Raw genomic sequence first — 15,264 nt, forward strand, 5'->3', positions numbered from 1 at the left:
ATATATTTTTATATTGTTCGTATTCTGTTTGTTTTAGAATTTAAAAGAGCACAGTCGCAAGCCTATTAAACGGACCACCAAATACTTTTGGAAGACTCTCACCACTCATAAAACATCAAAGATGTCTAAGATTACTTCCTCTCACGTTAGAGACAACGTCAAGGAGTTGTTGAAATACTCCAATGAAACCAAGAAGAGAAATTTCTTGGAAACCGTTGAATTGCAAGTCGGTTTGAAGAACTACGATCCTCAAAGAGACAAGCGTTTCTCTGGTACTTTGAAGTTGCCAGTCTGCCCAAGACCAAACTTGTCCATCTGTATCTTTGGTGATGCTTTCGATGTTGACAGAGCTAAGTCCTGTGGTGTCGACGCTATGTCCGTTGAAGATTTGAAGAAGTTGAACAAGAACAAGAAGTTGATTAAGAAGTTGGCTAAGAAGTACTCTGCTTTCGTCGCTTCGGAAGTTTTGATCAAGCAAGTTCCAAGATTATTGGGTCCTCAATTGTCCAAGGCTGGTAAGTTCCCAACCCCAGTTTCCCACAACGATGATTTGTACCAAAAGGTCAACGACGTCAAGTCCACCATCAAGTTCCAATTGAAGAAGGTCTTGTGTTTGGCTGTCGCCGTCGGTAACGTCGAAATGGACGAAGACACTTTGGTCAACCAAATCTTGATGTCTGTTAACTTCTTGGTCTCCTTGTTGAAGAAGAACTGGCAAAACGTCGGTTCCTTGGTCATCAAGTCTACCATGGGTCCAGCTTACAGATTGTACTAAGCCAGCAACAACTACTGCCTTTTTAGCTTCCTATATCATTCTCTATTATTAAAAATGCATATATAAAGTTTTCAAATAACAGGATATTACTGGTTTACTCGTCTTCACTACAACCCAAACTTCCCGCAGAAGAAATCCGCTCGAGCCAAAACCTCGGACCGTTGTGGTCCATTTCCCATTATTATATCGCACAAACTATTGATGCGGTGCTTTCTTTTTCATCTAAGCATTTTTCCTCTTTACAGTGAACTTTTTGCTATTTATCCGGTGATTGAAAACACTGCAATTTCGGACCCAAATTTTGCTATATTTACTATTTATTATACATATATATGACTGTGCTACTGTATGGATACAAATTCAGTAAAAGAGAAAGACCAAGGCCCCACAAGCGAATAATAGTTAGAGCATCCTTTCAATACATTGCTGCTGCTTAAATCTGGGTCTCTACAAACAGAAAATAGCGGTTTGTTTTTAGGAGTATCTCCGCATTGAGGGACGAAGAAGTATCAGTTAAACTGAGTTTTTGCTTCAGTTTTGGTATTTGGTTTTGGTGAGTTTGAAACTAGCTTCTATTTATCCTCTAGGGGTCCTACCAGTGTTTTTATCGTTACTATTTGGATTTGATTTGCGAGATCAGTAAACAGCATCTTTTAGTAGCGTGTGCTGACCACATTTTTTGAAAAGAAATGGTTTTAAGTGGCTCTACATCGCCTAGAAACGCGTTCATTGGGGACAAGCGTGATTGGTTCAAGGTGAACGGTGTTTTGGATAGGGAAGAAGAATGTGATCCAAGTGATTTCGACGTTGAGGATGAAAGTTTTGGGTTACCTTTGAAAAGTCGACATCTAGACGGAAACTTCGATGATGTGTTACATACCGCCGATTCTAAAAAAGTGCGGTTCGCTGAAGGCAAAAACAGGATGACCGTGGAACAGCTATTGGAAAACACTAGTAACTTGAATATGTTCTTTGAAAATAATATAGAAAAAATTACGGACTTCAAATCCGGTTTGGATGTACAGGAATGGTATAGAAGTACAACGCCAGATACTCCGACAGGCATAAGTGCGAAAGCTACCGCGTCAGCGGGATCTGCATCTAATTTCCAGCTCAGTGAAGCTGGGGATAGAGACAATTCTACTGCGGGTGGCTTGGAGTCCGATCAAGAGAGTAATGTTTTCGATCGTCGGCTTTCAAATCTGTTGGCAACGACCTCGGTTTCCGATTATAAGTTGAACAACGAAGATAACAATAACTCTCACAACGAGCTGAATGGATTACCCAAATCTTTCCCCCTGGAAAAAATAGATGACCAAAGGGATAGTACACTTCTTATACATTCGTTACTGAAAACAAATTTAAACAATAATGAGGTGTTTGGTTTAGAAATGACATCCAGAGAAGCCTTACAAATACTCGATGATTTCCTGCAACTCGCTCTCCTATTGTCTTCTGATATGCGTAAGAATGCTGAGAATGGTATGACAAATCATGAAGGCGAAGTTAATGATAATAATGATGATAATGCTGATGATGATGATTCTGATAATAATAATAATAATAATAATAATAATAATAATAATAATAAAAATAAAAATAATAGTAACAATAATAATGCCAGTAGCGATGGCGATAATATTAACAATGATGATAATGACAATACTAATGATGAGAATAATAATCAAAATAATAATGATAACAATAGAAATAGTGATATCGGTGGCGACACTTCTAATGACAATGATAATTTGCATAATGAGCCCTCTGCGACCAAGTCAAAAACCGAAGATGACATAGAAATGGAGATAGATCATTGGTCTCATGAGAACCTCGAAGAAACTTCCAATATTAGAGCAATCTTTCAGATGAAATCAGCTCCTACTCTCTCCATATCCCAATATCTCGATAGAATCGAATCCAAATGTTCATTCCCGCCAATTATCTATTTGACAGCATCCTTCTTGTTAGTTACCTATTGCGACATAAAGTTCGACACTGGAAGTGGAAAATTTCATCTAGAAAACCCGATCACGGAATCCATGACGCATCGTTTGCTCATTGCATTCATCCGTTTGGCTGCCAAGTTACTTGAAGATCATGTACACTCCCATTCGTACTTTAGTAAGGTGTGTGGTATCTCTAAGAAACTTCTTTCTAAATTGGAACTGAATTTAGTTTTAATTCTACAAGACACCCAAGACGGTCTTCTTATCACTGAGCTTTCAATAAAAACTGTACTCGCACTACATGAGCATATAAACCTGAGCTGATGGTCGCCATTGTAATTTCCGGCGCACTCTTGCATCAACTGTATTTGCATAAAAGGAAGCAGTTACTTTTAGCACAAATTGATATTTCTAATGAAAAAACAACAACAAGCAAATCTAAAAAGTTGCAATTTCCATACACCTCCGTAATAACTGATTCCAAAGCTCTTTCATAAACGCACGTTCACATCCTGCATTGCTCTTTTATACCAAGTTATATTCACATAGTTGTAATGTGTAATCTTATATCAATCGTATCAAGTGATTTCAATTAATAGGAAGATCAAGAAACATTTGACCGTTTTACGAAAATGAACAGATTGGTCTTTCAAAAGAACAAAGGCAGGCATATTTTAAAAACAAAGTTTATGATCTTCATTTAGTTACTGTTAGTTAGTAATTCGACTTAAAAATTACGGCACTTTAAGCTACTAATTCTTTATTGACTCTTCATTTGTTGTACGGAAAATACAGTAAAAGATGGCAGGCTGGGATTTATTTGGATGGTTCAGGGACATTCTATCATCCCTAGGATTATGGAACAAGCATGGTAAGTTATTGTTCTTAGGTTTAGACAATGCTGGTAAGACTACCTTGTTACATATGTTGAAGAACGATAGATTAGCTACTTTGCAACCAACTTGGCACCCAACTTCTGAAGAATTGGCGATCGGTAATATCAAATTCACCACTTTTGATTTAGGTGGACATTTGCAAGCACGTAGATTGTGGAAGGATTATTTCCCAGAAGTTAATGGTATTGTGTTCCTAGTGGATGCTGCTGACCCAGAGAGATTTAACGAAGCACGTATTGAATTGGATGCTTTGTTCCAAATCAAGGAATTGGACAACGTTCCATTTGCTGTCTTGGGTAACAAGATTGACTCTCCAAGTGCCGTTTCTGAAACTGAATTGAGAGCTGCATTGGGTTTGATGAACACAACTGGATATACCAAAATTGAAGGTCAAAGACCTATCGAGTTGTTCATGTGTTCCGTTGTCATGAAGTCTGGTTACTCTGAAGCCTTCAAGTGGCTATCTGAATATATTTAAGTAGTTAAGCAAGCGCTACTAACGATATATAATAACTGCAAATATCACCTAATAAGCATGGAGAAGAATAACTATAATCATATATGCATAAAATACTTAGCTATGTTTCAGAATCTCATGGTCTCTTAGAATTGCATTAACATAGAAAATCTCCAGCTCAGAATCAACTCCAAATGCGACTCTTAACTAATACAGTAGTTCATTTTGGTTCTTAACAATTACTTTATACTCTATCATTCAAATTATGCAATGTAAATAGGTTAAAATACATAGTTTATTTCCTTTTCTTGGAAGACATAACATCACTTGTGTCATTGTCGTTGAATTGTCTTTTTTTACCGTTTTTGGAGAAGAAGTCCTTCTTACGTTGCTTCTCCTTTTCTTTCTTCGATTCCTCCAACTTAGCAAGCTTCTTGAGTCTTTCCTTCCTTTCTTCAGCTTTCTTGGATCTCTTCTTTTCATCCTTCGCATTCGAAATGGTGAGAACCTTTTGCATGAAGGAACGTGCCTTTTTCTCTTCGCCGCCTAGAACGACAGCTCTCTTAGCCATGTATGTTTTCTTCTTTTGCGGTTTCATTTGATAGATCTGGGATTTGAAAGGTAAGTCTTTGGCAACAGATTTTGGTACCTTTAAACCGTTGAAGTTCCTTTCAACTCTTTCAACCTTCTTATATGTACTGTCATTGTTGGTCGGTAAATCGATTCCAAGAGATGCTCTAATTTGACCAGTTAGTCTCAAACCCTTCCATTCAGTTTTATCTTTTAGCAACAATGAAGTAACTGGGTTGTAGAATTTCTTAACTTGGATTGGATACCATGACCTAAGAATTATAATGTCACTCAATAGTATCTTATCCTCAAAAGTTGCCCTGAAATGGCCTTCTGGTTTTGATAGAGCACGCTTGATTTCACCACGAATACCGGAAACAGTCTTGATTTGGGCACCTTCGAACCGTGCAACTTCCATAGCGCTAGAGAACATATCCTTTATGAAGGCAGTGTTCTTGAAGATTTTGTAAGGATAACCAACAAGCTTTAATTTCTTCACAATTTCTACGCTTGCATCGATCTCCTCTACAATACCAGTCGCAGCTATTCTGAAACTTCCAGTTGTATCACTGTTAGCAACTATTTGAACACCACAGAAAGTGGTATTTGGCGAGCACAAGGGACCATAGAAAGAAGCTGTACAATAAGCATGTTCTGGAGTATACTTCAACATTCTAGTCCTGGTTCTAGAGTCACTAGTGGTGTATATTGGTAGAGTTTGGAAACGTCTCCAACCAAGAGATAAAACTAAAGGATCATTTGTCTTGAGAATCTTTTTGTGCCAACGATGTCTTCTGACTCTTGCATTAATAATTCCGAACTTCAATTCTGTGGGAAGAAGACCTCCCATAATTACTGGATACTTTGGGTTGAAATTTTCGATGAATTCCATAGGAACCTTATCGAAGACAATACGAACATAAGACCCAGCTTTCATACCTTCGATTTGTTGCCTTTGTTCAGGAGTCATAGATTCCAGTTCGGCTTTATTGATTTCTAATTGTTTAGCAATCTTAGCCTTCTGTAATTCGTACCAGGTATCGTATTCATTTTCAGGGTCTTCTCCAAAGTTGTCTCCTTCTTCCATTTCGAATTGTAACCTTAATTTCTCTTTTTTTGCGGCATTCAATTCACGCTCTTCATCCTGGGTCAAATCCTTCTTTTCTTCTTCTTCGAAATCAGCGAACGATTCGTTGCTATCAGATTCTTCATCTCCTGCAGCAGAATTCTCCTCCTTCTCATCTGTGTTTTCAGGCTCAGCTTCTAAGTCCTCAAAATCACCGTATACTTCATCTTCATCATCGTCTTCATCCTTTACATCATCAGAAGACTTGGTGTTTAAGGATGGCTTTCCAACAAATCTGTCTTTGATTGAATCGGCAGTTGACCATCTTTCAACAAGGTCATTGAATGTATCAAAATAAGGAATAAATCTTTCAAGATCATCGTGGTAAGTTACTGCCTTATTCGGTGTAGTATTTGTCTTTTGGGTGAAGAATTCAGTATCTTCATCGTCTTCTAGATCTTCTTCAACTTCAGTTTCGTCGGCCTCGCCGTTCCATCTTTTGATTGCATCAGCTGGAGCAATGTTGTCCATGTAGATAAGTTTGCTGATATCCCACTTTCTTCTTTTATTCTTTGTACCATTCAATTTACCAGCTGTGGTTCTTTCCCAACCTTCAGAATCAGATGCATCCAATTCTGAATCTGTCTCAAAGGCCATGTTTTCAGGTTTTTCGTCATCAAAATCAATTTCAACTAATTTAGTGCGATGTGCTTCATCTTCGTCATCATCTTCATTATAGTTTTCGTTGTCACTTGATAAATTATCGAGATCTGCGTTAGATTCCTGAAGGGATTTGCCGTATACTCTTGCCTTTCTTAAGGAAGATCTACCAACGTTTCCTCTATCAACATCATCCTCGTCTTCGGTGTCTTCTTCAACTTCTTCATCCTGATCTTCAATAGCATGTAACTCAGTACTATTTGAGAAAAGCTGCAATCCAACATTCTCGAATTTTTCATCAATGGAACGAGATGTAGCCTGTAGGTTGGACACGATCTTGTCACTTTCATCTTTTTCCTCTGCAGTCATTGAGTTTGGACCTGTCTTACCGCCAACATCAATGAACACGGCATCCTTATCCATAAGTAAACCACCAACGTCAGACATTGGAGCATAGATCAGCTTTTGTTTATCATCCAATCTTTTACGTCTTCTTACAGTCGTTGCTGATGTGGAACCTTCTTCCTTAGCACGTTCACGTTCAAATTCATCTAATTTCTGTTGGTAATAAGGTGTCGGACAAGGATCAGGCAATTTCTCAACGTGATCGATCTGGTAGTCACCTACACCGGCGATATGGACCCTGTAGCCTGGAGTCGAAGGTAACGGAGTACCGTGTAAATAACCATAGATGGCGACTTTACGATCTATATGCATACCCTTCGATTGTAAGAGTTCTGGATGAGTTAAATCGGATATTCTATCGGCCAATAAATAAGGATGTTCGTTTCTCCATTGCAAAGGTCTGAACTTCATAACACTTATAAACCTTGACAAGTTCAAAATCTCTCTATCTGGATAACGACCGTTAATAACACCAGAAAGGTAGAAAAGCTTGGCACCCTGATACACTTCGGTCCAGAACCTATGTTTCAAAGATTTCTTAGAGGCACGCAATGTTGACTGGGATTTGAAAAGATCCAAATGTGTAGCGACACCTAGTACACGAGGCATACCATGATGTTGAGCCAAATTCAAGAATTCCATGGTCTCCATTTCAAACCCGAAATTACCATCCATCATCAAAAGCACCAAATCGGCCACTTTTGAAATATCGATCATGGAATTCAAATCATCCGCAGGACATTCGATAAAAGTCAGCCTTCTACGCTTACCAGAAACAACAGTAATAGGACCGTTAATTTCGGATAAAGTGGTCTTTGTCAACCTTCTCACTAACGATTTGATCAAAGTAGTCTTACCGGTACCTGGAGGACCAACAACAGCAATAATGATCGGAGGAGGATCATCATCTGGGGTACGATCCACCATCGGAACATGCAACTTCTTCTCATTCTTATCACCCGTACGTTGCATCTGCTTAGCCATTTTCCCCGGAGCGGAGACAGCAAAGGCCTTAGCATTGTGGCCCTGAGAATGTAACTTCTTCTTGGCACCAGCCTTCTCCTTCCGCTTCCTATGTTCTTTATTCGATTGTTCCATTGCTGAAGCTTGAGAGTCTTAAGATGTATTCAGGCAATGTGATTCGAACTAACTGGCCTAAAGTGACCCTTTTGATTCAATTCAAGATACTAGAATCTTTTATGTTCACCGATGAGATGAGATGAGATGGTTGAGCTTCTTCATGCAATTTTTCATGCAGGGTAAGAAAAAGAAATGATCTGAACCTTGTCGATATCTAATCACGTGATTCTGCACGTGATCTGATTTTTAAGAATTTAAGGTATTCTGTCAGTTTTGTAGATATTCCTACATGTCTCTGCCGTAGTAACTAGGGCCCAAGGGCATATGGAAAAAAAAGCGTTCATCGAAATTCGAACATCAAAATGAAATCGAAATCCAATCAAATGCACAAACAGAACAGGATAGAACAAAGGTCAATGAATCAACGGTTGGATTCCGAATAAAAGTCGTTTGTTTCATTCGTTTCCCTAAAAGTTGTTGTGTTTTTTATCTTTAGTTCGTTTGTGTGGTGATTTGGATTTCACAACAAGAACTGTACGTTCTACACCAGTTATATTGTTGTGGATACGAGACAACATCTTTTGGTCATAGAAAACACATACTGTTCTTATTCTTTCCAATCTGTGTGCGTGTAATTTTTACTGAGTTGAAGCAGGAAAGCTAGGATAACAGAGTCTTCAGTGGTGTGTGTTTCCTTGTTGAGCTTTTTATTTTTTGGATAGAATACACAGTGTGAGCAATGGTTTTGTATAAAAGGAAAACGATAACGTTGCCAGATGCTAGGCCATTACCGTCAAATATCAATAGGAAAATATGGTACATTCAAGAGACAGGGGAATGGTTTTTGACTTATGCAGAGTTTTTGCAACGATTGGATTTTTATAGGCGACATTATTTCACCTGTGAGATCACTGGTACATCATGTTTAACTTTTTTTGAAGCGTTGAACAGTGAAGAAGAGCAGTTCCAATACGTTGAGAAAATGTTCCCTTTAAAATTACGTGAACCTGTTGCAAAATTCATCCATTTCAACGAGATTAGAAGGCTAGATATGCTCGTCGAACAGGTATATGCAAGATTTAAAAACGACTATTTCCCTGGAGAAACGGTATACCTACGGAAAAGTAAGCAAGATTCCTCACATGACGATGCTGAAAAACATCATCAGCACTCACATGGATCACAGCATCAAAAAATTTACATTATCAAAGAAAAGGCTCAGTTTAATGCAGTTATAGATAGAGATACAAGGCAAGAATTGGTTCCTGCCCATGCAAAATATATGTTACAGGAAGCACAAGGTAGTACTTCAATCGTTGCCGATGAGGATCAGATTTATCGTGATAGATCATGTTTCACTAAGCATTTGATTAAATGTTTCTGTAAGATAACGTTGCGTCGTGCTTCAACTAAGATGGGTGCCCCATGGTGTGTGAAAGATGAATATTTGCCCATCTATAATTTAACCTTAACGTGGCCAGAAAGTATGCTAAAATACAAGGAAGATTACGTAGATCCGCAGTATTTGCAACAACTTCAACACATGGCGGAACTTAATCGAGAAAGAGAAGCTTCGGCAGCCATTGGTGAGCATAAACGAGAAATTGAAATTGCTAGAACAGAAACACCAGATCAGAAAAGAATAAAAACTGAAGAACTGATATCTGAATCCTCACCTTCGGTTGACCATACCAGTAACGACAATAATCAAATAACCAATGGCGATCAACAAAGCATAACGCAAATCACTGAAGATTTGGAAATACCTTTCATGGCACCAAGGCCTTCAGCTATCAACGATGCACTTTTAAAATACTCTAAGGAGTATGTGCCAATCTCAAATTCTCTCGATAAACCATTTGCGCATGATATTGGTAAACTCCTTCATTGTTATCAGTTTTTAATGGCATTTAATGCGACCCTTCAACTTTCGGAATTTAGTTGGGATGATTTTGTAAATTCTTTGAGATTTACTGATCCGCGCCAAATGATGGACGAGTACGTAACGATTAGTTATGAGGACGGTACGGGTACTAAGGTGGAAAGAATTAATATCTGGAATGAATCGATATATAAATATATTGACTCTTCAAATTCAGAAAAAATGAAGTTCACCTTGTCCTTGGACACTATGATAAATGATGACTATTTGGACGAGTTGAAAATAACAGGTACTTCCTTGATAGTGGAGTGTTTTTGTTCACTGTTAAGGTTGTTCATAGACACCAGTGGGGATTGGACGACATTAGTCCCTTCGGAGTGGCTTGAGGAGGACACGGACGAAAATTCGAGTGAAAATGAAGATTTAGAGATGGAAGAAAACGACGAAGTTAGTGCTGATCTTGAATCGTTATTAGAGAAGTGTTTAAACTATCGAAAAGTAAAATGGACAGACAGGCTTTCTAAGAGGCAATTTAACAATGGTTTCTGGTTGATAGTTCTCTTAGGTGTTCTCCAAGACTTCATGCATTTACCAATGTATAAATCGACAATTCAAGGCTTCATCAAAAATCTGGTGCCGTCTGAGCACACCCCGTCAAATATTTCCTTGAATAGGTACTTATGGAGAAAGTTTTGCAAAGATATTTCTGTTGAGGAGAAAGTTAACATTATGTGGATATTAGTTGAAATATTGAGCAACTACTCATCAATAATAAGATCTGCAATGGATGATTCAATGGAACTTTGTAACCAAATTAGAAGTGAGAGGTTTAGATTGAATAGGGATCTTAAAGCATGTTCTAATACTGTTGCTGGACTAAAAGAACAATTTACAGTTTCTGAGTTGCAACAATCTGAGAGCAGTAATGATAATATCGAACTGAAAGAAAACCTAAAAAAAGCAACAGATCAACTGGAACGGTTCCAAAGGAGGAAAAGCTTTTTTGATGCTAGGTTGATTGAAGCTGATCTTCAAAGACTAAAACCCTTGGGATATGATAGATATGGTAACAAAATCTACTGGTTAGAATATTGCGGAGTTCCTAGGCCGAACATATTCTCGAAGGCTTCACACTTATTAAGCAATAGATTGTGGATCCAAGGACCTGTCAAAGAAGCTGTGCTATACTACTTCAAGATAACGGAAGAAGAGTACAATCAATGGATTTCTTTAGCTAACGAATTGGGTAAAATTCAAGCCACCAAACAGGTTTTCCATGTTTATCGCGATGAGAAAGGTTGTTATTTCCACTACGATAAAGAGGGAGATATCATGTTGATAAATGAAGAAGGTGTTTTCAATACGTTCATTGAACTTTCGCCACTTCAAAGAAAAATTATTGATGAGACACCGGAAGGTCTTTTGTTTACTCCTAATGACTGGATATTCTTGCAAGATCCTGAACAACTCATTTCGATGACTAATTGGTGGGACAGCTGGGGAAAACGAGAACATGAAACACTGAAACAGTTGCAATCAGTTATGGAGCCGGTGATAGAGACATTAAATCAATATAAGACTCAAGTTCAAGACGAAGTTACTGAAAAAAGAGAATTGTTACTGAAAGAGATTGCGGCTTTGGAAATAGCGGATAACGAATTAAGTGTAGATGATACAGTGGACGACAGAGATGAGTCTGATATAGAAGGCGAGTTAGAGAAGATTGCACAAGATATAATGGCTCTTGATGACTCATCTAAGACTCGTAAGATTCTTCTGAAACTGGAGCAACTCGAAGCACAGCGTGACGAGTTATTGGCAAAGAAAAAAGCGTTGGATGGTAAAGAGACTGAAAATGGTGCCAAGATGTCAAGGTTGCAAAGGAAATCATTACGTGCATCTCGTGACAGAAAAATGACCGTCCTCAAAAAAAGCTTTGATAAGCTTTTAAACCTACAAAGAGAAACAGAACGCATTTCAATCAACAACTGGACGAATAGAAAAGCCATTGAAGCTTTCGGTAGTGAATTAGCCAAGTGCAACGGTAATCCAAAGACTTCAAAGAATCCCGAACCGGTTACTGTCAGTGACACATTCGCAGAAATCCTAAGACAAGCAGTGATCGCAGAGAGCGAGCCGGTAAAAGAAGAGACCGAAGACAGCAATGCAAATGCAGAAATACAGCCAAAAACTATACAAGACGAAAATTCCGCATGAATTGTGTCCGCCTGTATAGAATATATATATATATATGTATATAGTTTCATAACGAACCGATTATCAATTGTACTATAAAACCGTCAGCCAACTTCATCATTAATCACAAAATACGACTCTCATTAAACTTCAACTTTCTTTTTTTCCTAAAGTCTGAAAAGTGTAAAAGTTAAATTCAATCAAGATGAGCTAGTTTATAAGTCTGAACTGAGTTGAACACAGTCGCAGAGATCTTTGTCTCGCAGTTCTCCGTTGTTTTCATACTACCCTGATTACGATTCTCAAGCTTAACGGATCTCGATAATTGTTTCATTGTCTAACTTGTGTAGAGAGCAAGTTATTGAAAAAGTTTAGGAGAGACCGAAAAGAGGAAATATTTAACAATGCTTTCTAGTATAAGACCGGGTACCGTGGTTCTATCTCGTACTTTCAAGCAGAGCTTGGCTAGCTATAGGGGTGTTACTGCTGTTAGTTTGTATTCTACAAATAATTCTGCACAAAAGTCCGATTCAACCAAAGAAACCACATCCACTGAAAAGGGCAAAAGCGTTGCACCAGAAGACGTTAGAACTAAGAGACGTGAATTATCCAGTTCCAAGTACGAATCTGCATCATATCAACTTCCAAAATGGAAAGAAGCTCTTGGTGAATTTGTTATTAGTACGCTTAATTTGGATATGGATAAAGTTAGAGCCGGTCCAATTGCTGGTTCATACTATTACTCGATCTGTAAAGAACAAGGTCTTCAATATGAGGATGAACCACTTTCTAAGACAGCCAAGTTCTTTTACGAGGATTTGAAGTTGCCAAAGACATTCTCCCAATGGTACCAAATTACTATCCTACATGAATGGATGTTATTCGTGAGAATGAGAGCTATGCCGTTCAAATACGGCAAGAATTATCAGCAGAAGTTGGTGGATAGAACATTTGCCGATATCGAAAAGAGATTGTATGACGAAATGAACGTACATTCCGGTAGAATAACAGATCAATATCTAAAAGATTTCAATTCTCAACTTCGCGGTGCTGTATTTGCTTACGATGAAGGTTTCTTCTCCGGAGATGCCGCTCTTGCGTCAGCTATCTGGAGAAATTTGTTCGGTGGTAAGAAAAATATTGATATGGTGCACTTGGAAGCCATGGTAAGATACGTTCGTGCCCAACTATACGTCTTAAGCAAACTTTCAGATAGGGAATTTGCCATGGGTGAATTTAAGTTTGTTCCTCCAGACGAATCAGTAGAAATTTTAACACCAGAACAAGAGAAGTCCTTGAAAGAAAAGGTTGTCGCCAAGTATGAAGCTGTTGATGCTAATCCAAACGCTCTACCCAGTGAAAAAAGTAAGTTTTCCTACACCAACTAGTGAGATCGTTTTCAGCACAATTTGCTGTTGGTCACCTTTTGTTTTCCTATTGTATTCTTACCAAGATCTATAAAGAACTATGTCAATCTCCATTGTGATTGCATGGGTATATTCTTTTTTCCATTATTGTCATTTATATATACTTGTCTATAGTAGCTACTACCTTATTTTAAGATTCGGAACTATTTATTTTTATCAATTCTGAATTTGGTCCCGTTCGCATTGATTATTCTTCCATAACGTTGTATAGATTATCGACAAGTCCCACTAGGAATGATCCACTTCCTTTTGCTGTCACATTAGCTTTTGTCCCAGCTAGTTTGTATAAAGATACCGCTTGAAGTACTGCGCTATAAATTGACTCCTCTGCAGCAGCACCTATAAAACCAGCTATGACTGTGCCCAGTGAGCATCCTGATGCAGTTATTCTACCAAATAATGGGACATCTTCGCCTTTGATAAGTTCGTATGGAAGCTCAGCAGGAGAAGCTCCTAGTCCACGTTTAAGTGGTGCCGTCGATGAAACACTACCATCGGCTACAACATCAATCTCACCTGTACAAACAGCCACTGTTCGATATTTAAATGCCACCAATTGCGTAGCCTTGATCCTAGTCTCTAATGTATCTTCACCGCATGAATCGACACCTTTCATGTTTCCACCCAAACCAGATACACCCATAATTTCACCCGTATTACCCTTGATGCATGCGAATTGTCCAGCCGATAACACTTTCTTGTTCAACACCAATCTAGCGCTTGAAGCACTGAAACCAACTGGATCGAATACGATAGGCCTTTTCTGGGCATTGTATGTCTTTACTGCATGCTGTAAGACACTTATATCAGCAACTGTCCCCGAATTCAATAGCAGAACTGAATGTGGAATCTTAGATAGATCTTCAAACTCTTCAGCCACTTCTGACATGATTGGTGAACAACCAATGGCTAAGGCCACATTAGCACCAAAATTTTGATGAACTCTATTAGTGATGTGATGGATCAGAGGAGCCAATTTCTTTACGTTTTCCTTAATTGTTGATGCGTCCTTGGCTTCCTCGGAACCTTCGAAAAAGTGAAAGGATCCTTTGTCCAAGATTTGTCTCAAAATTCTTGTTGATTGACCGGCATCGTGTGAGGCCATGATATCACTAACGATACTGATTCCATCCACGGACCTCTTCCCGTTCAAAGCCTGAGCTTGGAAAAGGACTCTACCGATGTTGTCTGGATGTAATCCACCAATGGCAACAGTTCTAATCCAATCGCATTTTTTCTCCTCAAGACGTGTCAAGATTCGAGAAACACCTTCAGGACCCATTGGAATCTTCTTAATATCCTTTTTAGTCTGAGTTTCGAAAACTGTTCCAACACCAATGTAGTCAATCATATCAGGACCCCATTCCGCCAACCTATCAACTTCTTCGACTTTACCGACTGACCATCCAACGATCTTATCAGGACCGACTAATTTTCTAACCATTGGGATTGGAATATCCTCTTGTCCCACATGAATCCCAGAAGCGTCAATAGCTAATGCAACATCAACTCTATCGTTGATAATCAAGGGAACATTGAAAGAATCACATATCTTTTTCACTGCTAATGCTTCAGCAACAAACGTCTTTGCATCAGTATCCTTCTCCCTTAATTGGACCATAGTAACTCCATTCTTCAACCCTTGTTCGACCTGAAACAATAACGTCTTGCCCTCGGGCAACATAGTCGAATCTGTCACCAAATACAAGGTGTAATCAACGCTTTCCTTATTAACCATTATTGACAGATTTTTCTGACCTTAGTGATCTTACCGATTGATACTCAAATACGTACCTTTAATTCACCCGGAAAGCAGGGACACAAGTGAGTAAAAGGAAACCAAACATTCCATATCCATTGATGCCTTACTGTAAGTCCTTTTATACTTTTCCCTGTTCTAT

At 38.5% G+C, this 15,264-nt stretch overlaps 7 protein-coding genes across 7 annotated transcripts; 5 read left to right on the forward strand and 2 right to left on the reverse strand.

Moving 5' to 3' along the window:
• Window positions 1-121: 121 nt before the first annotated feature.
• RPL1B (60S ribosomal protein uL1) lies at window positions 122-775 on the forward strand (the record flags this gene model as incomplete). The annotated part of the gene is made up of 1 exon (XM_451620.1): window positions 122-775. One exon carries the CDS (start codon window positions 122-124, stop codon window positions 773-775), a length of 654 nt encoding a protein of 217 aa, XP_451620.1.
• Window positions 776-1,464: 689 nt separating this feature from the next.
• KLLA0_B02024g (uncharacterized protein) lies at window positions 1,465-3,048 on the forward strand (the record flags this gene model as incomplete). The annotated part of the gene is made up of 1 exon (XM_451621.1): window positions 1,465-3,048. The coding sequence occupies one exon, from the start codon at window positions 1,465-1,467 to the stop codon at window positions 3,046-3,048; it is 1,584 nt and encodes a 527-aa protein (XP_451621.1).
• Window positions 3,049-3,525: 477 nt separating this feature from the next.
• On the forward strand, window positions 3,526-4,098 carry SAR1 (Arf family GTPase SAR1; the record flags this gene model as incomplete). Its single annotated transcript, XM_451622.1, has 1 exon — window positions 3,526-4,098. One exon carries the CDS (start codon window positions 3,526-3,528, stop codon window positions 4,096-4,098), a length of 573 nt encoding a protein of 190 aa, XP_451622.1.
• Window positions 4,099-4,372: 274 nt separating this feature from the next.
• On the reverse strand, window positions 4,373-7,876 carry BMS1 (GTPase BMS1; the record flags this gene model as incomplete). Its single annotated transcript, XM_451623.1, has 1 exon — window positions 4,373-7,876. One exon carries the CDS (start codon window positions 7,874-7,876, stop codon window positions 4,373-4,375), a length of 3,504 nt encoding a protein of 1,167 aa, XP_451623.1.
• Window positions 7,877-8,597: 721 nt separating this feature from the next.
• Window positions 8,598-11,957, forward strand: KLLA0_B02090g (uncharacterized protein; the record flags this gene model as incomplete). The annotated part of the gene is made up of 1 exon (XM_451624.1): window positions 8,598-11,957. One exon carries the CDS (start codon window positions 8,598-8,600, stop codon window positions 11,955-11,957), a length of 3,360 nt encoding a protein of 1,119 aa, XP_451624.1.
• Window positions 11,958-12,340: 383 nt separating this feature from the next.
• Window positions 12,341-13,324, forward strand: CBP3 (Cbp3p; the record flags this gene model as incomplete). The annotated part of the gene is made up of 1 exon (XM_451625.1): window positions 12,341-13,324. The coding sequence occupies one exon, from the start codon at window positions 12,341-12,343 to the stop codon at window positions 13,322-13,324; it is 984 nt and encodes a 327-aa protein (XP_451625.1).
• Window positions 13,325-13,550: 226 nt separating this feature from the next.
• THI6 (bifunctional hydroxyethylthiazole kinase/thiamine-phosphate diphosphorylase) lies at window positions 13,551-15,101 on the reverse strand (the record flags this gene model as incomplete). The annotated part of the gene is made up of 1 exon (XM_451626.1): window positions 13,551-15,101. The coding sequence occupies one exon, from the start codon at window positions 15,099-15,101 to the stop codon at window positions 13,551-13,553; it is 1,551 nt and encodes a 516-aa protein (XP_451626.1).
• Window positions 15,102-15,264: the final 163 nt, after the last annotated feature.

The sequence above is a fragment of the Kluyveromyces lactis genome (assembly GCF_000002515.2).
Source record: "Kluyveromyces lactis strain NRRL Y-1140 chromosome B complete sequence".
NCBI classification, from domain to species: domain Eukaryota; kingdom Fungi; phylum Ascomycota; class Saccharomycetes; order Saccharomycetales; family Saccharomycetaceae; genus Kluyveromyces; species Kluyveromyces lactis.